Source organism: Phaethon lepturus, unplaced genomic scaffold, assembly GCF_000687285.1.
Source record: "Phaethon lepturus isolate BGI_N335 unplaced genomic scaffold, ASM68728v1 scaffold17824, whole genome shotgun sequence".
Taxonomy (NCBI): Eukaryota; Metazoa; Chordata; class Aves; order Phaethontiformes; family Phaethontidae; genus Phaethon; species Phaethon lepturus.
In genome coordinates, this window is record NW_010535795.1 from 120,374 (window position 1) to 145,055 (window position 24,682).

Sequence of the window (24,682 nt, forward strand, 5' to 3'; positions counted from 1 at the left end):
TATTGTCAACAAACTGTCACCTCACTGCTCATCCTCTTCCCTAAGCTGTCGATATGAACAGCCTGTACTTCAGCAAAAATCCCTCGGGAAATCTGCTGGTGATCTCGAGGCCTTGTAAGATGTGGTCATTTCGCTCCTGTTCTCCATTTCTTACGTTTCAGCTGTTCCTTTAAATCTCGTAAGGACTGATGGTATTCACTGGGGTTGCCTTTTTTTTTTTTCTTCCTTTATTTTTTTAAAACACATTTTTAAAAGCCTTTCATGAGTGCCTTTCCAACAGCCTCTTAGGAAACCCAGCAGACAGTTTCATCTGCATCATCACATGCTTTTCTGTCTTCTCTAAAATCTCCTATTCATTTGTGAGGCACGACTTGTCTTTACATGTTGACTCTTTCTAAAGAGACCACACTTATCCAGGTGACCACTATTTTTTTCATCACTATTTCTACTGACTTGACTAATGCCAAATAAAAGGGTTACATACAGGCCTTCAGTTCTATATTCAGCGCTTTTTTTTTTATCTCATTTGCCATATTGTTACAGTGACTTTTAATAATTTTTAAAATGCCATTTTTCGGGCTAGCTGTGCCCAAAGGCCAATCTGAGAAGCCCGTGTTTTCCCTACTGGCAAGTAGAGAGCTAGGATGGCTTCTGGGACATGGAAGAAAATAAATTTTCATCACACATGTTAAGGTAATAGCAAGAAATGATAAACTGCATATACTGACTCTCTCCAATCCCTAAGCAGAGTCCAAGTCTTCTTTGTGAAGAGATAAAAAGGTTAAAATAAAATAAAGTAAGAGAAAAGAAAGAGATCCAGAGGAAGAAGAATTTTCTTGGGAACTTGTGCCACCATGCAGGATAGCTGGTGCTGAATCTCAAAACTTTGTCTTCCCACTAAGACTCTTTTCTATTTACACTCACAGAGAGTTGGTTCTAAAAATGTTTCATGTGCACTGATTTGCTGCTGAAGATTTTGTCTATGTACCCACTGCAAAACCCATACAAATACATGAGACATTTCAGATGGAGACCTCAAAGTGACCTTCTGCTGGAAGGGAATGCTCATAAGAAGTTTCAAGGGAGTCAAACTGACTGCGCAAAACATCAGAGATGTGGTTGGACAAAAGAAACCTCTCAAATATTCAAATGACCCTGGAAACCTTACTAACTGACTGGATGACAATTTCAATACAGCTATTCTTGCAGCACCCCTGCACACTTGGAAAATGCTCCATGTTTGCTGTGACAAGGAGCTACAGTGCAGAGAGGCTCTGTGGCTTGCTCTAGGTCTCACCCAGAATTCAGTCAGAGAACATGGACTGGGAAACCATTCTCTCAACTTCCAGCCTTGTAAACTAACAATTTGTGACCTTGTGTCTTCCAACACATGGAGGATAAATTAGTCTTCAGGCATCCTCATGATTTCGGTGTTTACTTGTTATTAAAGCTACTGGAATCACCAAAACAACATGCTATCATTGCACAAATGCACACACACACACACACACAAAAAAAAATCAGAATCACACTCTTATTCCATTCAACTAATGTCCTACCACCTAAACTACTATTGAGGTTTCAGTCTTAACTTCAGGTTAACAAAATATGTGCACAGATTTGGTTTTGTACCCTTTTTCCCCCCCAACTTTGAGAAGATGAACAAGAAGCCGCCAAAATACTACCTCTCACTAGATTTATCGTATGAGAAGCACAGTTATATATCAAACATGACCCAAGGAAAGGTGAATGATTAATCCTCAGAGAGGCAGAAACTCATTATTTAAAAAAAAAAAAAAAACAAGAAACAACAAATAACCCAAAACCAAACACAAAAGCAGATATATACACACCTTTGCCTACTTTTTAGCACAATTTCTGAGACGTCACTACAATAGAAACCTATGGAAAAGCATCCCTGAAAATAAAACAGAGCTATGAAATTTAGTACAGAAAAGGATATACTTACTTGGAGTGGGTGTAGCGGATAATTAAGCCATACATCCCGCAGGTCCTGCAAACATTGAGAGATGCTTTTAATGCTCAAGGGAGTCATTTAACAAATTCCACAGTACTAAATAAAATGTCATTACTTGAAATACTGAACTATTTCATATGCTGACTCTGCTTATTGCAAATTCAATAGTGCTGGCAAACTAATTTTTAAAATCGTGTATTTGCTGTTCAAACTGCCTGTAGTTCTCCCAATTAGCTTGTGTCAAAGAGGTGGAAAAATCCTTGAACCAAATAAAAAGTGGTTAAAGGAAGAAAAAGATTTGTTTCAGCCTCAGGACTAACTCTATTTGCAAGTACTCCTCAGTAGCAAGTCTGACTTCACTAAAGGCAAGGACTGAAAAAGAAAAAAACCCACACACTTTTTTCTTCTATTTCATACAGGCTTCCTTCATTACAGGCACTGAGCAGCAAATAAACACAGTTACAATAGGATTCAAAATAATTTTATTTCTAATAAGCTTTGTCATTTCACAGATTCAGACACTTTCAAGAAGGAAAAGATTGTATAATTCATCCCCTGACCACTGCCATGTGTATTCTCCCAGCAGCATGTATTGGTTACTTGCCTTAGGATAAATTCCGACTAACAGTGATCTAAGATACAGTATGCAAGAACAGATCAGACTTTAATAATGCAATTGGGTAAACATTGGATGAAACCCCCTGTACTTTTTCAAATATATGTTTAAAAGCTTTTAGGAGTGGGAGGATTTAACTGATGAAACAGGAATAGCCATTTTACATGTGCATCATTTCCCCACAGCGTGCCACCTGGATCCACAGCACCCATCTCCGTTGTTAGAGCAGCACTTTGAATGGAAGCCTGCAGGTTTCCCACACCACCCACCCTTCCCTAAGCCAACTAACAAACAGCACACCTGAGGAAACACCGTAATTTTTTTTCCTGAGCCAGTGCAACTTGCTGTCCTAAACGTGCTGTGCTACAGTCTCCAGGAACTAAGTACAACAGGTGGTATTCCTGTTCATTCATGATTCTCGAGTAAAACAATGGACAAGGAAGCATGTCTTCGGTTATTTTTAAAATGGAAACCAAATCATACAAACACATTAATACCTTGTCATTGAAGAGTAAACGTCCAAATAGTTGTTTTGCTTCTTCTAGGCTGCCCTCTAGATAAACAGCTCCTACATGAGGGGACCAATATATCAAACGTCAATAATGCATTAGTACTTAGAAAATTACGAAGCACAGGAAAGACAAAGATCTCTGCCTTGTTCACCTCCAATATGTTTATTTTTTAAAAGCATGCTTTCTCTGGCAATACATAATTGTTTGAGAAATTTAAAGCATGTTAAACACCAACAAAAATCAATCCACAAAATGCACAGAAAAAACTGAAACAGTTAAATCCGTGATAGAAAATAATACATCCAAAGAGCAAAGTTTAAGCAAATTAGGCTATAAGCAAACTATTTCTAAAAGTAGTTTCCAGTAATCAGCTAACTATACCACATATGTAGATAGTGAAAGCCATGAAATACATTTTAATACCTAGCAAATAATTTTAATTTATTCTTTACTTTCAACAACATTATTTCTGTTCTGCATAGAAATGATGTGTCAGGACTATTCCAAACCTCAGTGTCTCCCTAGTATCACAATAATACATTGTCTGAACTGGAAACTGCACCTCTTGATTTCTGGAGATATGGTACTTTTTTTTTGTTAACTGCATATAGAGCCCTCACTAGCCCTCCATACGCCCTTAGCAACAAGCTCTGCAAAACTTGTACTAATATATATTTTGTGTGTAACATACATACTATGTATCTGCACAGGCACTTTAGAAATTCAATATCAAAATTTTGTCCTTTAATACTCTCTACAAAAGGGCTTCTGAAAACCTCAAACTAGTTCTTGTAAGCACATCTGTATAAAAGCAAAGCGAATACACAGCTACATGAAGAACACAGAGAAAGGCAGTCCATATTCTCACATACAGGGAGAACATGCTTTTCCTTGCTGTGTCTTCTCCCCCCGCCTTTGCTTTTAATTCCTCACTAGGTCAACTACTTTGGACTTTTTGGAGAACAGTTTGGGAGTTTATAAGACTATTTTGCCAGAGGCACATTATGAGAGCACAGAATTTCAAACAGGTCCTTGGCAGCTTGCTTATACTTTTGGTTATTATTTTCATCACAGGGAAGAAGCATCAGACTTTTACACAGATTCTCAAGTAGGAGCTCCAGACCCCACATATACTTTTATAGTCCCTTAAAAAGCTCCCAGATTTTAGCTACGGCCCTGACAAAATCTTACTGCTCAATTAACTTTGTAAACAGTTTTGTATTGGAGGTTAAAGAGCAACCTTGCTCTCCTAGCAAATCTCAACGCCTGCCAAATAGTCTTCATCATTACATATTAGACAAGCTGAAGGATATGAACAAAGCTACAGATACATATCTAGTGTTCCTTTTCTGTTTGATTTTTTTTAATCTTTAAATTAAAGATCAAAGCACTCATGGAAAGCAAAATAAGAGTTAAAAAGAAAATTCTTTTTTTTATTGTTATTTATTATATGCAATTTGGCCCAAGGCAGACTGCACAGAACTGTTGACGTCTAAGCCAACTATGATCTATTTTTCAAAGCAGGACAAGATGCTTTAGGAGCTTGTGTAAAGACCTGGATCAGGGCTAAATTATTCCCCTAGTTAATACCATGTACAGTGTATTTGGATGAATATGAAGCTAAATCAGTGAGATTTAGCTTGCTTTGTGTATTCAAACAGTTTTATAAAAATATGCTATTTAAAATAGAGCATGTGTGGATATAATGGATCAGATTTCCACCTTGCTGCTTGCTTATTTGGTAACTGTGGTCAGGCAGTCCTGACTTTTCCAACATAAACTTATTGACTAGCACAGCCAGTCACTGACAAGCATCTTGGTGCCCATCAGCAAATTCGACACAACTCCCCTTCGTCCTCAGCTAGAGGGTTTTGGTAGATACATTGCACCAGCAACAGTATACTGCCATGGTTTTTATTTGTAATGAAAACGCAGAGATCAAAAATATTTACTTGGCAAATGGCACATTTAAGCCACAAGGGAAGGCTACCAAGGTACAGAGGAAGCAGGCTGGTGACTTGGTTGGGAGTGCCTGGTGCATTCAGAAAGCACGCTGAAGAGTTTAAAATTCAGGGCTGAAGTGGGGCTCCACATTTTGCAGGTCTGTGCAAGTAGTATTGGAAGCAGTGAGCCTGCACTTTTCCTTCCTGGCCATGGTGACCGAATTACTCCCCGCGAGAGGACTGCAGGTGGCAGGCCATGGTGGTGCATGAGAAGTGGAGTTCTGTGGTGACAGACACAAGTTAGGCACCACAATGGTATGAAATGGGTGCATCTTCAGTGGGAGGCAGGACATGCAAGATGAGATTTTCACTGTAATTACCGCACACTCATCATGGTATACATGTGGCATACGTGCAAGAGACTGCAAGAGATGAAGAATATTTAAGTTTTACTATCGCCTGCCCTTACTAACAATACTCAACACAGACCCACATCTCCTCATCACAGTCAACACGGCACGAAGACATATTAAAACATAACTGTCTGCACACATAAAACACATGCTTTACCTATTAGGGCTTCAAAGCAGTTGGCCATGGCATGGCGGAGATCCGATTCCCTGCAAAGGTCTGGACCATGAGCATAAAGCATAAATCGATCTAGCTCCAGCTTCTGCAGAATATGTGGAAAGAGTAAAAACCATGGTTTTAGAAGTACATGAGTACCAGTTCTAGTCACTAAAGTTCAATTACACTATTACTATGCAGCAACTGGGTTTGAAACTTTTCTTCATAGTTTCAGTTCAGACGTAGATTAAAATTAGAAGACCATATTTGTTTATCAGAGGCAAGCAACTAGAGTGTGATAGCGTGGGAAAGCTAGGAATTATCAAACCAAATTGTCAAGGGAAGCCAGATCAAAACATGTTACCAGTGAGATTTAGGAACGAGTTCAAGAGAAGGGACGAAGGTGTGACAGAAAAATAACGTGGTACTGGCTGGATAGTGCAATGTACCGTGTTTCTTGCTGGTAGTTCGCCCGCATGTGATTTGCCTTCAGAAATGCCAAAGTGACATTCAAAGGGAGGGGAGTTAACACTGAGGAAAAAGATTTTGCCTACAAGAAGAAGATAAAGTAGAACAGCGAGGAACAGGCACTCTGGTAGACACAATCCACTGAACATCTGGCTTTTTCCGTGAGAGTGTCAACAGGCGGCAGTAACAAAAGCCTCTGGGCACTGCAAGCAGAAGACTTATATTTTAATCTGCAGTGCCACCTAGCTTTCTTCTTCCTTTCAAATCTGCATCATTAATATTCATCTGTTGCCTGAACCTTAGTTCTGCTTGCCAGTCAGACTCTCAGGTAGTGAGTCAGATATCCTATGTAATATATGATAATGCTGCTATAGAAATGCAGGAGAAAGCTACTAGGTTCTTTTTACATATTCATCTTCTTGACACAAAACCATTATTGAGATTTTTAAAGAAGAGATTTGTACATCTTGCAAAGTTTGCATGAGAATAGGTTCTTCCCAACTGGGTGTAAGTTCCTACTGACATAATTTCTCATTAACTTTCAACTTCATCCTCCTGGAGTATATTTAAGAGGTAGACGTGGAGACGAAGTTGCTTGAAGTGCGTGGTTTAGACACCTTTCAGTTGGAGAAAAGGAGTCTTCCATTTTCAAGGAATGGGAACCTATTCACAGCCCAGAACACAGGTAATTACCACTTATGATGTTCCTTTGCACTTTATAAAGTGTGGGGAGCACTCGTTAGAATCAACATTAAAGTGGAACATTAATTGTTTTATACAGATTACTGGCATATGTTCAAGTTAACAGGTGTTTTGGTGTTGGTGTGTCTCCCCCACCCCCAATGGCTTATCTCCATTTTTGGAGCTTGCATTCAGCTTATTTTGCATGTGTTTTGCTTCTCATTTTTTGATCACAGAAGATTTCAGATTATTTTTAAAATTTCTGCTACAGTGTCCCCTAGAAGCTACAGAAATTTACCGTTTGATCCTCAATTAAAACAGCATTCCACATGCACAAGACAAGTTGAGGAGCTGAGAATTATATTGAGGGAGTAAACTGAATGCAGCATGATGCTGCAAGGGGATAATTAAAAGGGATGAAACCAGGAAGGTCGTAGAATATATTCAAGAGGAAAAAAAGGTAACTTGGGAAATCAGGAATGTATAGATATCTAAATTTACAGTTATATCTAACATAAATAAATACAGTTTAATAAATGTTGCAATAAAATTTTTCAAAAATTGTCCATGTGCAATGTTAAAGGCTGTGAACAAAGCTTTAAGAATATATAAGCTTTCCTAATGCAGGTTTTTAAAATAATAACATAAATTCAAATGTAAGGCAGTTCAATACCATATTTGTAAAGAAAACCCTGATTTGAAAGGTTTCAATCAATTCATGCTTATCTAAATCATTAAAAAAAGCTTTGGAGGAAAATCATTGTGTTCCCTCCCTAACCTTCTTCTGAGAACTGAGCAAAAAGATGACATGTTAGAAATCGTGCAGCTTTTGCCAAAATCTCCAGCATGGATATGCTTGTTTAAATTACTGCATGAATATGAACAGAGAAAATTAAAAGAGCACTTGAAAACTATCAGCAATATATAGTGGAAATGTGTGCATGCACACATGCATGCACAGCCTAATACATTACACCAGTAAGTCTCAGATTGTTTTTTAAAAAAAAAAGTTAACGAAATCAAGTATGAGTAAGGCAATGCAAAAGTATCTACAAATAGAGACTTAATCAACTTTCAATGTCACATTCCCAGCTCCCAGTATCATGTAGAAAAGTAAAAAGATCTGTCATTCACAGAATAAAATAAAACTCAATGGCATCTCAATTTTTCCCATGTTATAATACTACTTTTCACCTAAAGCCTTTCTAACATTCTTCTCTTTCACAGTTCACAGCAAATCTGAAAATGACTGCTGAAGTAAGTTTAGGGGACAAAAGGATTTTTTCCCACTTTTTCTACCACCTGCTGCCATTTTCATCCTACATACTCTATCGGGAAGTCCTTTTATAAACAAACAGTCTGTTTCTTTTCTTCATTAAATTTCTATCAACTTCATTACCAGTGCAATTTAAAGGTAAATATAGAAACAACTTCAACATAAGCATCCTAAAAACTTTTCCTTCTGCCTGAAAAAGGAACTCCTCCTAAAAACATTCTTTGAAGAAAACACTAAGTCCCACTTCATAGACTCACAGAATCACTTAGGTTGGAACGTACCTTTAAGACCGTCGAGTCCAACCGTTAACCTAGCACTGCCAAGTCCACCATTAACCGTGTTCCTAAGCACCACATCTACAGGTCTTTTAAATACCTCCAAGGATGATGACTCAACCACTTCCCTGGGCTGCCTGTTCCAATGCTTGACAACCCTTTCAGTGACGAAATTATTCCTAATATCCCATCTAAACCCCCCTGGTGCAGCTTGAGGCCATTTCCTCTCATACTATTGCTAGTTACTTGGGAAAAAGGGACAGACACTCACCTCACTACAACCCCCTTTCAGGTAGTTGTATAGAGCGATAAGGTCTCCCCTCAGCCTCCTCTTCTCCAGGCTAAACAACCCCAGTTCCCTCAGCCGCTCCTCATAAGACTTGTGCTCTAGACCCTTCAACGGCTTCATTGCCCTTCTCTGGACACACTCCAGCAACTCAATGTCGTTCTTGTAACGACAGGCCCAAAACTGAACACGGGATTCGAAGTGTGGCCTCACCAGTGCCGAGTACAGGGAGACACTTGCCTCCCTGGCCCTGCTGGCCACACTATTTCTGATCCAGGCCAGGATGCTGTTGGCCTTCTTGGCCACCTGGCCACACTGCCAGCTCATGCTCAGCCGGCTGTCAACCAGCCAGGTCCTTTTCTGCCGGGCAGCTCTCCAGCCACTCTTCCCCAAGCCCATGCACTGCATGGGATTGTTGTGACCCAAGTGCAGGACCCGGCACTTGGCCTTGTTAAATCTCATACAGTTGTCTTCAGCCCATCGATCCAGCCTGTCCAGATCCCTCTATAGAACCTTTCTACCCTCAAGAAGATCAACACTTTCATCTTTAAAAATCTTCTTTCAATCTGAAAAGAGTTCCTGTATCCCAAAACTTGTACACAAAGCATGGTAAAGACACTGATGTTCAAAGCAGGCAGATACCTCAAGAAGCAATCTGCACACTACTACTATCCTACTATGGGTTTCAAATACAGAGATATATAGAACTGTACCTTAGCCAACATGGCCAGGTGTTGGTTCTGTACAATGGCAGTGCGGTACGTAGCTAATCCTCCTTCCTCCAGAGTGGGAAACAGGTAGTACAAGTGGACACTGGCAAAACAAAAATCAGATTAGATGTTGTCAGCATTTGGTTAAAGATGAACCATGTGTGCCTCTAGGGAACAGTGCCTTTCCCTCAGATCCTAGCTGGTAAAACAGGCTCCTTACCAAGGTGGTAACTCAGCTTGAAGTAAGGTAAAGCAACAAACATTAAAACAATGCTCAGTAATATTTGACTGAATAGCATGGGAAGCAGGGGAGGAAGAGTGCTGTTTCTCTACTGGGCAGCACATAATTTCTAAATCCCTGCAATGACATAGTTCCTTCATCTGAAGGTTTCTATCTCTCAGCAGCAGTGGGTTCAGCAAGGTTGACACCTACAGGATACTGAGGAATAAAGCACAAGGGAACTGAGCCTTGAGAAACTCCATGCTGCAGGTATGCAGTGCTTTAAGACGATACTACTGATTCAGTCTGGACCACCACAAAGGATATTTGTTTTACAAGTTTCCTAGAGGACTTTAACAGATGTTAATGGAGCCAAAGAACAGAACTCTACAGTCTGTATTTATCAAATGTGTGAAGACGTTAATACCACAGAAAAAAAAATAGTACGTAAAAATCACAGGCTTTCAACTGCTTTTAACGATATTTGTCACCATGCAAGTAAGATACTTCATAAAACAGAAACAAAACAAAAGTAATTCAGTGATCCAACCAAGATCTGAGTAAAGGATAAATGACTGAATATCTTCATATATGACTATCTACGCCATGTTGCCAAGAAGTTAATACAGAGAGGGTTTTCAACATCTCACAAATAAGGCACTGGATGGCACTAATTATTAAAGTATTTTATTAACTGAGTACACAGGGAGAAAAGTAAAGATGGATGCAAGATTATTTAAGGGCAAAAATTGCTATAAAACTTAGAGGCAATCTAATCAAGCACCATAATTCACAAAAGAAGTCAAGAAAGTTAGAAAAAAAAAAATCAGACTTAAGTAGGTGCTTACACGCTCTATTGAAGAGAAATTAACTCAGTTTTTTTCTGAATTGAGAAAAAAGTTAGCTCAGAAAGTCAACTGATGGTTGATGAACAGTGACAATGAAAAATGCAAGACATTTTAATCAGCAGTCTTCCATCTTATCTGCCTGTACTGTTGTATAAGAGAAAAGGCCATGGGTTTTAAGGGCAGTGGAGACCTTTACAGATTAATAGCTTTTAATAGTGAGTAGCTAATGGCTAGTAGAGAATGGAGCTATAAAGGCGATTTTGTTATTCATATAACAAACTTACTTAAAGAGAAGCTTTACAGTAAACAAGACTACTCTCCTATTAAAAACAGTAGAACAAGGCAGCTGAAAATGGATTATAGCTTTATTTTTTGCAAACTGCCTGTCCCTAGTACTCAGGTAAGAGAGGCCAATGGAGCTAAATTTGATAATATCCCTGTATTGCTTACTGATTTCAGAATACTCAGACCAAAACTGGAGCAATTTTTGATGAACCATGTTTTTTTGTTATTACTTCTACATAAATTACATTTGTGCTCAACTATTTTATTTACATACAGACATGCAAGGTAAGCTACAGTCTTAATAACTGGAAATCTAAGAACTGCAACACATTCAATATTACCAATAAATGCTTTTCACTTGCAACTGCAGAAAACGATCCCATGGAAACAAAATGGAATGTTAAGAAAAATGTATTTCCTTTAAAAAAAGGGTACAAAGTTCAACTTGTCTGGAGCTGAATAATCTCAAACCCCAATCAACTTTAAAATGCACTCCATGAAACAGAAACTCTAGCTTTTCATTTTGTAATCTTCCTTGTATCATCAACACTGAAGGAATTTTCACGAGAGCTGTGTGCAGATGTGCAGCTCTAAATATCAGGCCAGACTGCAAACATACATAGTCATAAAGTAGACACTGCAAAGCTTAATAAGCCCAATAGTATGACAGTAACATACAAAGATGAGGAATGTTGATAATTCCCCATTTACCTCGTTAAGAACTCCACCACAGCATCTCCCAGAAATTCTAAACGCTCGTTGTGGTTAATCCTGAAAAAGGCATTTCAAGGTTTACTATCATCTAAGTAACACATGCTGGTTATTTACACAATACAATTAAAATAGAACAAATCATAGTTGACTGCTAATCAGCTGTGATAGACATTCTTGCAGCCCTCTCTGGGTTACAATCCTTTCCAAAACAGAGTAACAAATACATGAGTCTCGAAACTTGGGATTCACACCACATCCTTTGAAACTGTCATACATTTCATTTTGAGATATTGTCAGAGCTTAACAAATGGAGAAAGAAAACCATCATTGATCGGCACTGTGCAATGGCCTACTGAGGTTGGGTTTCTTTGTCCATCAGAAGGCACCAGGTGACTGAAACAGCCTGTCTTCAGTTTTGTGCACACAACTAGGCAAGTGTAGGTAATTAACATCAGCACCTAGAGGATGTGATGACTCTGCAACAGATTCAGTGGTATGGCAGAGCTACAAGGGAGTAACTACTTCAATTTTTCATAGCACCTTTAAATGCCCTGTTTTCTGTAACTTCCTTTGAGTTCAAAAGAAAAAACCTCCGTAGAGGAAGGTGCATTCAAAGATGCCATTAAGTCAGTAGAAGCTTATACTCTCTGCCTGCATATATAACAAAGGACTAAACAGGAAACAGCAGCTGAAAAAGAACTGGAGTCTGTCTTTGAAGATACACAAATTTCTGCTTGACACATCGAAGCACATATTAGTAGCACCATTTTGACTTCACATATGATTGTAAATAGAATCAAGGCCATTGCCACAGGACATTTTTTTTTTTAAATCCAGAAGATTCTTTTCAAGTGTTTGACAGCTTTTATTGCAATTTGCACTCCTCAAAAATTATACGGTTAGTCTAATTTCTGAAATAGCAGGCCTTTGTAATGGGCTGAAAGAATTCAATTACCTCTGCTGCGTAAAACAATAAAGAGCGAGCAATACCACAAGTCTCCTTTGTGTAGCAACATAGCGAAAAAAACAGATCTCTCAGAAGTGGGATTTTGTATTTGTGTGTTATTTTGTGAGAATTAATGCAATTTACCTTTATCTCACGTTATCTTAAGAGCGTTGAAATAAGCTTGGGGCTGACTGTCAAAGAAAAGGGCATGGTCTAGCTGAAACAGCATTTGGGAAACACTGCCACAGTAATTTATTCAGAATTCAACTTCTCCCATTCCCGAGCTTTGTCCAAAATGATGACTCTTAATAGGCCCAGTTATAGCACTAGTTAACTAAAAAACACTCTGCTTTATATAGTTCATGCATTTAGGAGATGTCACATACAACTGTTCTTGCATTAGCCCTATAAATTTTGTTTATTCACTTTGGCTAAATATGGTGCCTGCTGTTATAAGCCACATCTTAAACATTATTTATTTGCACAAAATTCTTAGTAGTCAAATAGAGACTATTACATTACAACACTAATGGTTCAGCTTTTTGTCTTCAGCTGTTTTTGCATATGTCTTTAAATTGGACCAGTAAACCAGTAAAGCCCACGTTCAGTATCACACGTGTTAACAAGGCACCACGCCAGGAAGGTACTACTGTGAGGAAATGTGATCAAAAATCCAATTTATAGTAATGATAACAATAACAACAAATCTTATTTTTAATTCTGTCGAAAGCAAAAACGTAGCCTTTTAGTCCTCCTCATTTCAAGGATAGACAAAAATGACAGAATTATCTGTTAACACCTTCCTCAGGAGTCTTCTGCAGGCATGACCAAACATGTACTATGTCACTGCTAATAGTGGTTCAGCACATCTTCACAATATAAAAGTCAAGTCAAAATGACTTTTCATTTCAACCATTTGCCAAAACTGTTGCTGACAGTTTGTTGTTTCTATTAAACATCTCCCTCTGCAACAGCTTCCCTGCTTGCAAACAATTATTTTCATTACCTGGAAGGAGCTGGATCATCCTGTCCCAAACGGGACATAATATTTATCAGGGTGTTTATCCCTAGAAATATAAACAATGCACTATTAGATAAACAACAACTAATTCAATTTGAATAGGATTAGAAAGTAATTACTCAAAATGTTACTTTGTAATTGCTATACACAAGATTGTCCTGTTAGTTACAGGGTATGCTTACAGCAAATACAATCCTTACAGATGCACTCTGCCTAACTGACCACAGTCCCATTACAATACTATTTTATTTTAGCAGAGAGACAAAAAAAAAAAAATATATCACCTCTCCATGAAAAATACATAAACAATAAACAAATCACTTCATTATATTTGAATACACTTTTAAGGGGTAAGGAATGTTCTGCAGCAGAGAGACCACATTTTCACATTAATAAGACATTTTTACAAAATATCCTCCAGTTTGCTCACCAGTTTGAGCAGCAAATTAAGAAAACAGTACTTGCCAAAAAATAAAAGAAAATACAACCTCCCATTTATTATCCTTGCTTTTTCTCAGCTCTTTACTTGTTGACTAACTTGCAAAATTCAGTCTTTCAGAAAGATCTCACTGTTGTCTGTGTATAACCATTGAAATCCTCCACTGAAGGTATCCCTCAGAAGAAGAATGGCCAATGAAATAACAATGGACAAAGATTTTCTTACTGATTAAGTGTGAGGTGAGAGAAAAATGGTAGTGGTGAAATAGCATACCTTTTTTTCTCATGTGCATATGGTGAACTTTTCTATCTCCATACTTTGGCTGCCGAATCCCACAGTTGGATAAGGAATTTCTGGCATGATCCGGATTCATTCCAAAGTTTAAGTGATGGCTTGGATGAGTCATGGCAAGCTATAATGTAGCATATAGAGAAAAAAATTCTTAGATGTATTTTTGCAAATGTAAGAAAAAAACATCTTAGACTGGTAGCTAATAATTGTTATTTTTTAGTTTGAAGAAAGGCTACAAAGTGATGTTGTCAATTAGAAGCTTGGTTCCAGCAATTTAAATGTAGAATGTACTATTTCAGATGTCAGAAAGAAGCAACATTTATGCTCAATCATCAGTTTAACTAATTAACTTTCAACAGTTTTTTTCTTTAAAGAAAAATTAGTTTAGAAGAGAAAAAGCATGAAGTGTCAATTTGCCCTCAGAGTTTTGCTTACCAGCTTTGCTGACCTGATTTCAATACATTTGCTTATTTAAACATATACCCACTCTAACATTGCAGCATAAGTATTCATACTAAAAATATGAACAACTAAAGATGTTCTCAACCATTCATATAGTTGATGTAGGTTATTTAAATATCTATAAAACATTCCTGGTTCAAAAAAACCAAACAACAACAACAAAGTTTATTATCTCTGGCATGGTTATTCACATAAGAACTGTGAAGAAGAACATGACTATACAGGGCCACTCCTCAAATGGAAGTGAATGGCAATGGCAGGATTGGTCTTCTGTTTTATATTTGTACCATTTAGTATTATCAAAAGCTTATTCTCTGCTGCCACTGAAAAAATGGCAGCAGAAAACAGAACTACAGCTGGCTTTTATGACTCCATCCTGCAAACTCATGCATTTTCTCCTTCTTTACACATACACACCTAAAAATATATTGCGTGTATAAATGTGTGTGAACACACACCTTATATATAAGACAAGAGATACATTGGCAAATTCAAGCTGCAGAAAGTTACTTCTGAAACACTTGCAGGACAGTCAAACATTGGCTGTGGCTTTCCAAACACAAAACTTCGAGAAGTTTATGTTAGTTATTCTAGAGAGTACAATTATATTGATTCAAAAATAAGAACTTCCTCAAAGTTCTTTTTAATTCCTCACTAATATTAATTTTGTCATAATCACCAGCTCTCAGCTTCTGCTCCATTTGAACTGGATGACACATTACAACTTCTCCGTATAGTTAATTTAGCATAATCTTTCTTGCCCAGTCTGTGCTTTAAAAAGAATATATCATGATGAAACAGTAAAAAACAATGCAAAATTATACACTGGATATTGCCTATGCTTAAATAGGTGACTGGTATTGTATACATTTTTAAAAGCTCCTTCTCCTCTGGAACAAGTTTGTAGGTTTTAAACAAATATGCATAGGGATCAAGCATTAACAAGTTGTTTTGTTATGACTAAACATTAATTTGACTAATTACGACACTTGATTTTATGCTTTCTCCCCTTTTTGATTGCAATTTGCTTTTTGTTTTATGTGTTTGGTCTCAACATTTTGAAGATTTCCATCACAGTTTTAATATGAAAGATAAAAATACTAAGGCAGCCTGTGAACAACCAAATCCTATAAGATGCTCAATGTTTACTGTAATTTTCAGTAGGATCAGCCCTGGAAGCCAACTTCTAGAAAACTGCAAAGCTATAAGAAAAGATTTCTCTATAAGCCTCTGCTTAAAGTAGTTTGGGAGTAATGTCTCCATACATATAGAGAAACTGCGTTTTTTGAACTCAGCCCCAGTGAGGGGAGAGAGAGGCTGCTTATTGCAGGGGGAAATCCTGAACAGAAGTCTCCATTTCCCTTCAGAAGAAACATAAGGGGAAAGGGGCCATGGTACCAAAGAACCAGCCTTCCAGAGCTGATCAATTCCAAATATACATTTACATAAATGACTGCTCATGTGATATAGATGTATTGAAAACAAATAAGAAATTGTCCTCTCCAGTTCCTGCCCTTTTTTGTAAATGCAAAAGTTTCATCATGTACTTGTAGAAACCAAGAGCTAACAGAAGCTTGCAAACTCCTTTGCACTAGCTATAAATGCAAAATAAAAAGGCAACACTTAAGTTACTCTTTTTTTGAACAACAGACTATAAAAGGAAGAAGCAATGCATGTATGCTTATCTGCAGAATAACATCATATTCCTCACAAATATCTAAAAAAAGAACTTTTAAGGAAATAATGAGTAATGTATCTGACAGTCTTTTCAGTAAGCATATTTTTGTCTTTCAAGCCAATCCAGGCCCACCAGTGGAGCAAAGGTAGGTGTATGCCTACATGCACAATAGATGTCTCTAGAAATCTCTTGCGATAACCGAAACTTTTGGAAGATCTGCAGTGCAAGTAATTGAGTACTTTCAAGCCGTGTCAATGCAGTATGCTTCTCAAGTTGGTACAGCAGGCAGGTTTATGGATAAACTCAATCATATTAGGAAGACAAACCAGCAAGTAGTTTATTTTTTGCATGTCTTACCTGCAGCAAGCACCTATCTCGAAAAGTGTAGCCTATCAATTTGTCCAAATGCATCAGACACTGATGGTAGCGGACATGGTGGGTGAGGACAGGAAGCATCATTGCATGCTAAAAAACAATTGCAATAAGGAAAAGCATTCAACTTCAGTATAGAGAGTACTCAGTTGACTAAGCTATAAATACAAACACTTTCCATTTGTCACAACACTGAGTTTTACTGTTTTGGTTTAAATAAGGAAAAAAAAATGGTTTCCCAACCCTCATCAGCATAGCACTTAATTAAATCAGGTATGTCTGTCAGCATAATCACAGTGGGGACACAGCCCCACCCAGAATAAATAAATAAATACATAAAACCAGTCTTCTACTTACATATTTTGAAAGAGGTAAAAAAATGCCCGCTCACTGGTAACATCATGTTTCAATAAGCTGCGACTGAATATGATGCTATATGTTTGTAACTTCTCATTTAACACCCTGCAGTTTTAGATTGGTACCAAAGATGAAGAGAGGCCATTTCCCTCTGCCTTGTAACATTAGGGAAGAAGCACTTTATATCACTTTAACCAGCTTTCACCAAACAACAGTAGCTACTTGATTGTCAAGCACAGTTATTAGTGCCTTGCTTCATTTCCATCTGAGGAAGAATTAAGGGTTCTGGGAAAGAGATGACGTTTTCTGGTCGGGGAAAATTTCAATAAAAATTTAACTGTATGTTGTGATAATGAAAGTATCCCTCTTCCAGTCTTTTAAAGCCGGAATTCTACACTAATATTACTGACTTTGGATGGATCTGGGTTGAAATAAGCAAGTAGTACAGTTTATCAGTATGGTAGTACAACAAGTATGATACTATCAACATCAAAAATCTTGTATAAGAGTGAAAAGTAAGAGAACTACAGGGGAAGTGTCAGTATTGAAAGAATTTAATGCATGTGACCATTTCTGTGGCACCGATCTAAAATTTCAGTTCTTTTAATCATTCCTATCAGTTACATGGCATGAATATATTCAGAACAACATGTTTTAAGGGAATCAAAATCTGAGGGCTATCCCTATTAATTTCAGAAAGAGGAATGTGTATGATTATAGAAGATGAATGTATAGTGTGGACAGATGCAAGAAAAACAAGAATACAAAGCAGATGATGTATAATTTACGGAATAAATGATGTTTTATATTTCTGCATGTCATGGTGTTACAGATTTCTGCATAGGAATATGCACTCGTAGCTCAGAAGGCCAACCATCTCCTGAGCTGCATCCAAAGCAGCGTGGCCAGCAGGTTGAGGGAGGGGATTCTGCCCCTCTACTCCACTCTGGTGCGACCCCACCTGGAGTCCTGCATCCAGCTCTGGAGCCTTCAGCACAGGAAAGATGTGGACCCGTTGGAGAGGGTCCAGAGGAGGGCCACAAAAATGATCAGAGGGATGGAACACCTCTGCTATGAGGACAGGCTGAGAGAGTTGGGGTTGTTCAGCCTGGAGAAGTGAAGGCTCCAAGGAGACCTTATTGTAGCCTGCCAGTACTTGAAGGGGGCCTATAAGAAAGATGGGGACAGACATTTTAGCAGGGCTTGTAGCGATAGGACAAGGGGTGACGGTTTTAAACTAAAAGAGGGCAGATATAGACTAGATATAAGGAGGAAATTTTTCACAATGAGGGTGGTGAAAATTTTTCACAATGAGGGTGGCACAGGTTGCCCAGCGAGGTGGTAGATGCCCCATCCCTGGAAACGTTCAAAATCAGGTTGGACGGGGCTCTGAGCAACCTGACCTAGTTGAAGATGTCCCAGCTCCTTGCATGGGGGTTGGACTAGATGATCTTTAAAGGTCTCTTCCAACCCAAGGATTCTATGATTAAAGAAAGAACAGCAGAAAATACAAACTGGTGAATGTTACAAGATTGAGAAGTTAAGAATAACCAACGGCAATACTTTGTTTAGGTAAAAGACTAAAATTTTTGAGAGCTGAACAGAGCACTGGAAGGTAATGATGGAAGTAATTAGTTAACAGCAAGAAAAAGACTCTCTGGATCTATGAATGGCAGAAAAATGTAAAACCACTCGAAGCAAATTGAGTAAGTGTAAGTAAAATTATACCTTGTTCTAAATTCATTTAGAATTTTCTTAGGGTAATTTACAAGATAGGGGAGCACCCTTTATATCTCCATATAAACTGTACAGGTGTGCTTCCTATGTCTTCCTTCACGGAATTACAAAAAACCTCTCAAACTTCTCATGGACCAACTCTGCTTTCCTGCCTGTATGTTCCACTGCACAGGCCACTAGGCAGAAAGAGTACCTCAAGCAAGGTTTAATATTCTTTATACTTGGGAACCAGTACATGTGGCCCTAAGATTGAGGACTGAAATATAAGGTTTTAGATTTTTATCAGATGTGGTGAAGCAAACAAGGAATTGGCATCTCCCTGGGACCACACAGAAGGTCTTTTATTTGACTGTTGCAGTTATATTGACAAAGTGCTGTTTCATGACACTAAACACTTGATTGAGTCAATTAGTGTGCATCATATCGGATTATAGCTATTTTATGTTTCGGATGTTTTATTTATCTCTTTATAAGAAAATAAAATATCTGCTTTAAAAATTGCATTAGGCTAAAGAATGGCTAATGATTAAAAAAAAAGTCTCTTGAAACCATACAGCCACAGGAATTATCCCATAACCTTGGTACTTGCATCTGGTTATACACGTAGAAGTAACTTTTTTTTTTTTTTTTTTTAAATATATGATTTTAACTATGCTGCATATTCTTTTTTTGCTGCAGCCAACATGGCAAGGCAGGGACCCTCTCAGGTGTCCCCAGCTAGTGCCATCATCCCCCAGGCTGGCAGACGCTCCTGACCTGAAGCTACTAAGAATCAGGTGAGCTGAAATATTTTGAAATGCATAATTTCTCTCCTCATCCTGAATGCTTAACAATACAGGCAATGATGGGGGTGTGTGGGGGGGTGTGTTATCTCCTCAGCATGGCCCCATCCTGCCAGACTGCATAGTAAGTGCTGCCCAGCTTAGTAGCCAAGTAGTGCACTTCATCTACTGGATAACTTCAAGTGACCCTGGCAGAAGACAGACATTTTACATTTTCACATTCACATTTCACTCATCCTTCATCCTCCCCCTCCAAGCAGTTCATTTCTGAGACTGCAAAGACCAGTGCCATTACTTACAGTGCCATGGAACTTAGAGCAACTATAAGCTATCAGGGTAACTTAAAAGAGTTTCAATCTTCTAAACCGCAATGCTTTTAAAAGCATTAATTTTAAATCACTGCACTTTAGCTCTTCCCACAGAGTTGATTTACGCGTATCTAGTTTTAGACTTCTTGCATCTGGGAAAAAGCATGTAGCAACAGCAGCAATCTTTCAATTTACAGACATAGAGTTTGCCTACTCTTGGCCTCTCAAAGAAATCAAATCAACGGACCTTCATAACAGAACTGGCTGATTCAGGCATTATGGCTGCAGATGGGCACAAAAATGTGAATTAGCTTTACTTTCATCATTCTGTAGTGTTTTGCTGTCCTTCAACAACAAAATGAAACAGGAATATCCAAGAAGACATTAAGAGACGAATCACAGAAATTACGAGTAATACAGAACTGTTTCAAAGCTCCCAAACTAGAAATTTACACTGTTTAGTTAATCTGTACAAATGGATACACTTCACAACAAAAAATTAGAAAAGGTCTGTAATTTTCCTCAGCTATGTGAGAAGTTACTGTTCCACTATTCTCTTTCTTTGACTGCAGAAGCAATAATAGAATCACAAGAAATGTTTCAGACAGAAGAAAAGCAATTTTAGTTATTAGCATTTCTCTACCATTAGAATTTCCCCTTTGGCCTTACCAGACTTTTAAGATAACAATGGGATTTCTACCTATACCTTTGCCTAGTAACCCCAAAAGTTTATCCTTCATACTGTTAATATTAAATTGTAAGCATTTAATTCTTAAATAACATCTCCAAAACAACAGCTAATAAAAAAGATGCAACTATACCTCTAATATATTTATTTGGCTGTTAAATAGCTACTTGAATTTTACTAATACAATATTATATAAAAATTGCACTTATTTTTATTATATCACAAAGCTGGTGGCTGTCAGCTGCTTCAGAATAGGATCTGGCAGATCTGTGCCTTGGAGATGTCATGTGTATGAAACAGACTATCTGAAAGATATCTTCCTACTGAGGATCACCCGTTTTAATCCAAAAGTTAGTTGTGGTGTGGTTTTTTTTCTTTCAAGTAAATGACATTTCTTCATGCGTAACTGTAAGCTTTTTTAAAAAAAAAAAAAAAAAAAGAAAAATATATTAAAATAAAAATATCTAAGACAAACCTAACTGATGGATGAAGAAGCTCTCGGAGTTCCACACCAGACTCAACATTTGGCTAACCTCCAGCTGGGCATTCCTACCCCCTCTCCCTTTTGCTAATCAAGCAGTGGCAAGAAAACTAAAATTTTAAGATAACTTTTTTTTGTGTGTGTGTGGCGCGGGTAGACAGGACACTAGAAAAGTTCTCTAAATCAACAGATCTTATTGAGGCAAAGATATTCACTTCCATTTGGTTCTTCAGTCTAGAATCACAGCAAGCCCTTGCAAGAGGTAAATGGCAGCTATCGTGAAAGAAAATACATCAGATATCACGGTGGTTTAGTCACCTGGCAGACATCAGAGCGTATCCCTGTTTTCCAGAATCCCTGGCTACTCAACTCGACGGTCACTTCACGTCTCATTGTGTTCTTCTGACGAATTTTCTGCAGTGCTTCCTAGACAGGGAGAGAACAGAGCTCCTGTGAAGAACTTTCTACAACAAAGCAGTATCAATGCGCACATGAGCGTGTTCACAATACCCACTTAAGGTTCGCTTTTGGTGAGCAGTTTCTAAGACTAGTCCAAATCTTGTAACTGTCAGCCACAGACTGTGGTGGACGTGCTGGAGTACAGTGTTGACAGATGATTTTGGTAGTCCAATAAGAGAACAGAGGTGACTACATTTTTTACTGCAAATTACAGAACAAACCAGTCCAACCCATATATCCAAGACGATACTTAAGTGAATTAAGGTCCTTATAATGAAAGCACATTCTTTAGCCCTGGGTGCAAAACAACTTCTGTTTTCAAGTCTGTCATTCAAGTCTGTCACCATGAGTACTACTGGTTTGAAGCATTCAGTAAGAATAAAACAGATTAAGCAAAAGAAAGGCTTTGTTTTGTGATCTTGGCTAATTCATAACAGTTCCTGTTTAACACTCTCAGTACTCCCAGCCTGGGAAAGAGATCAGCATTCACTAGTCCTGGAGCTTATTATGATGAAATCTACCAATATTATTTTAATTAAAATATTGAATAAATAAAAAATCTGTTTTGCCTTGACCACTGGGTGTTTGGTTTTGTGTAAACAGTTTATTTGTCTCTAGAAACTACAAAAGAGACAGAATACTAAAAGATCGTTAAAAGAAAGTATTTTTCTTTCATTCTATTTTTACAGAAACCAGCTAAAATAAAGCATCCCTGGATCAGGATCTCCTGGTTCCAACACTGCAAAGCCCTCAGGTTATGCAAGCTCCCCACACAGCATGCACTAGCAGTAAAGACTCCCTCTCAGTGCTCTTCTTCAGAACACAAGAATTTTCAAAGCTGCAACCCATCCTCCCTCTCCTTCTCCTTTCTGCTACAGGGCACTTGCTCAAAGCTGACTCTTGCCCTCTGAAGCCTATGAGCATCTCTGGGCAGGAACAGGCTGTCTTCTGTTCTGCAGAGACTCAGAGAGTGGTTCGAAGAGGTGCATCTATCCAGACAGAGATTCATCAAACCTCAGACACCTCAACACTGAGGCATCTAGGGTAGGAGGCTAGTTAGCCCTAGCTCCTCTTATATTCAATGAAGGGGGATAAATGGCTTTAAAAAAATGCATTTCTGTCTCCATTGACTTCAAAGTGAGCTTTCAGGTCCCAATTTATGCACCTGCTGTAAACGCTCAAACTTAGGTTAGAGGACAGGCACAACCCTGTCACAAGTAACATCATACAATGTCATAGTAGTGAATGACTGAGGGCAGAGGGAATAGAGTTGCTTACAGCACGGCAGCCCTTGTGCATTCTCTAAAATTTGCATTTCGAGGCTGTGTCGTTTTCTGAGACAGGTGCTACTGTGTTTGCTAGACCTAGCAGTACTTTCAGGCAGACTGACTGGCTCAGGAGCACTCCAGTGTTACTCATAATATGATTCATAATCTTTAAAAGCCTATGTAGCAGCCAGGTGCAGTCCTACAGCTCCTTCTAAGTTACTGACACCTCCACTGGCAAAATGCATAGGTTATCTTCACATAAAGCTTCTGCTTTAGCCCCATATGCATCTCTGATGGCAAACTACTTGATAAACTCATTATCCTAGATAATACAGTCTAGAAACAAAAATCAGCACAACACACAGTAAGTGATAAATACCAAAGAGGCATTTCATCTTTTGATGCAAAACATAATCACCCCAGTACATGTAATCCACTATAATTTTACAAATAAATCATCCATTAGCCCCTAATGAAAAGATGCCCACAAAACAACGGTCTTCCCTTCTACTTGCTCTGAGCGTTGAAAGCTGTAGCAAACAAAATCATCTCCTATAGGGACGAAATATTTTTTTTCTTTACAACTGTGGCACAGTTAAGTCACAACTTCGCATTTTTTCCCATTTACAAGTAAGGAATTAACGGCTTATTTAATATCAGCACAACTAAAATGTTAACTAAGACTCTAGCTCATGCAACAGCACACTATGCTTTGCAGTAATAATAAAAATCAGGTGCAATGTCAAGTATCAAACATTTATTGCAACCAAAGCTACACAATTAGCAAGCTGGGGAAGACTCAGGAATTGGACTCAATGATTCTCATAGGTCCTTTCCAACTCAGGATATTCTATGATACTATAAATTATCAGGGTTTCTAATCAATAAATAAATACAACACCACTTAACTAAATTCCGTCCAGTATCAAAGTTGTTAAATTCTCCTCTACATATTCTTCACATAAGTTGTCCAATTAAGACTGCCTAGTAGACGTGCACCAGACAAATTCAAAGCTTCAGTCCAAGATCTTAAAAAAATAGATACCTAAGAGCAGCCTGCTTTAGTCTATGTTTAGGTGACTTTATTTTTCTGACTTTAATTCCCAATTGGTTGAGGATTTGCACTTAGGAAAGGCTCATTGCTCATCACTTTGGGGGGAAAAAAAAAAAAAGAGAGAAAAGACAAAAATTCAACAAATAACACATTTGTCATTAAAGATTACTGAAAATAACAACAACCAGATGATTTCGACTCAAAGATCTTAAGGAACACCACTAAGACTGCCTAATAAATTACAGTTTAAAACCATGGACAAATGTGGCAGTTTTTATCTCAGAAGAGAAATGTTTAAAATGATGAGCTAGTTAAAAGTGCACTCTGAAATAAAAAGTCCTTCTCTGTGATAATTCTTGAAACCACTGATGGCAATGGCTATAAAGAAGTTATGGTTCTATAATGATCATTTCTAGAATTGGGTAAAAAACTTGCCGTAGTTTGACAGCTGAAAAAAGGAAAAAAAATCCATTCACTAACAAGTAAAGATAAAAATAAAATCAGTGTTAACAGCCTGAAAAGAAAATCTTTTGTGAAGGATTTCTATTGTTTCCATAAACAGGGCGGTCATATGGCTTTATTCCATCCTGAATTGCTGTACTCAATTACCAGTTACAGGAAGGCCCAGCATACCTCTCTTTGTGATAATTTCTGTTTATCAGCCTGTTTGACTTTGGGACTATTAGCCAGCAGGTGACGCAGCTTCACATAACTCTTCCACAACTTTTGGTATCTGAAGGACAAAAACAGAAAACAAGTATTTTGGTCAATACAACAGAAGTCTCTCACCATTTGTTCTTATGAACACACCAGCTGCTAATAATACACCCATAAACACACAGATTGTCTACAAGCATCTTTTTGCTCCAGAAAAAAAACCTCAAAAGCATTTTCCAAGAGAGGTTACAGTGTCTCTGCAATTGTTCCAGCAGGGTGGACACAGCAGCAGAGAGGAGGCAT

General features: G+C 38.0%; 1 protein-coding gene across 1 annotated transcript in view; it reads right to left on the reverse strand.

Annotated features, from left to right (window-relative positions):
* The window catches only part of DROSHA (drosha, ribonuclease type III), a 71,693-nt gene that overhangs the window by 14,280 nt on the left and 32,731 nt on the right, over nt 1-24,682 (reverse strand). The window contains exons 15-24 of the mRNA XM_010285982.1: nt 24,356-24,455; nt 21,260-21,367; nt 16,574-16,681; nt 14,059-14,197; nt 13,332-13,392; nt 11,377-11,436; nt 9,316-9,415; nt 5,620-5,722; nt 3,092-3,162; nt 1,970-2,014 (exon numbers count right to left, since the gene is read on the reverse strand). Coding sequence (XP_010284284.1) covers nt 1,970-2,014; nt 3,092-3,162; nt 5,620-5,722; nt 9,316-9,415; nt 11,377-11,436; nt 13,332-13,392; nt 14,059-14,197; nt 16,574-16,681; nt 21,260-21,367; nt 24,356-24,455 — 895 coding nt within the window. The remainder of the gene's footprint in view (nt 1-1,969; nt 2,015-3,091; nt 3,163-5,619; nt 5,723-9,315; nt 9,416-11,376; nt 11,437-13,331; nt 13,393-14,058; nt 14,198-16,573; nt 16,682-21,259; nt 21,368-24,355; nt 24,456-24,682) is intronic.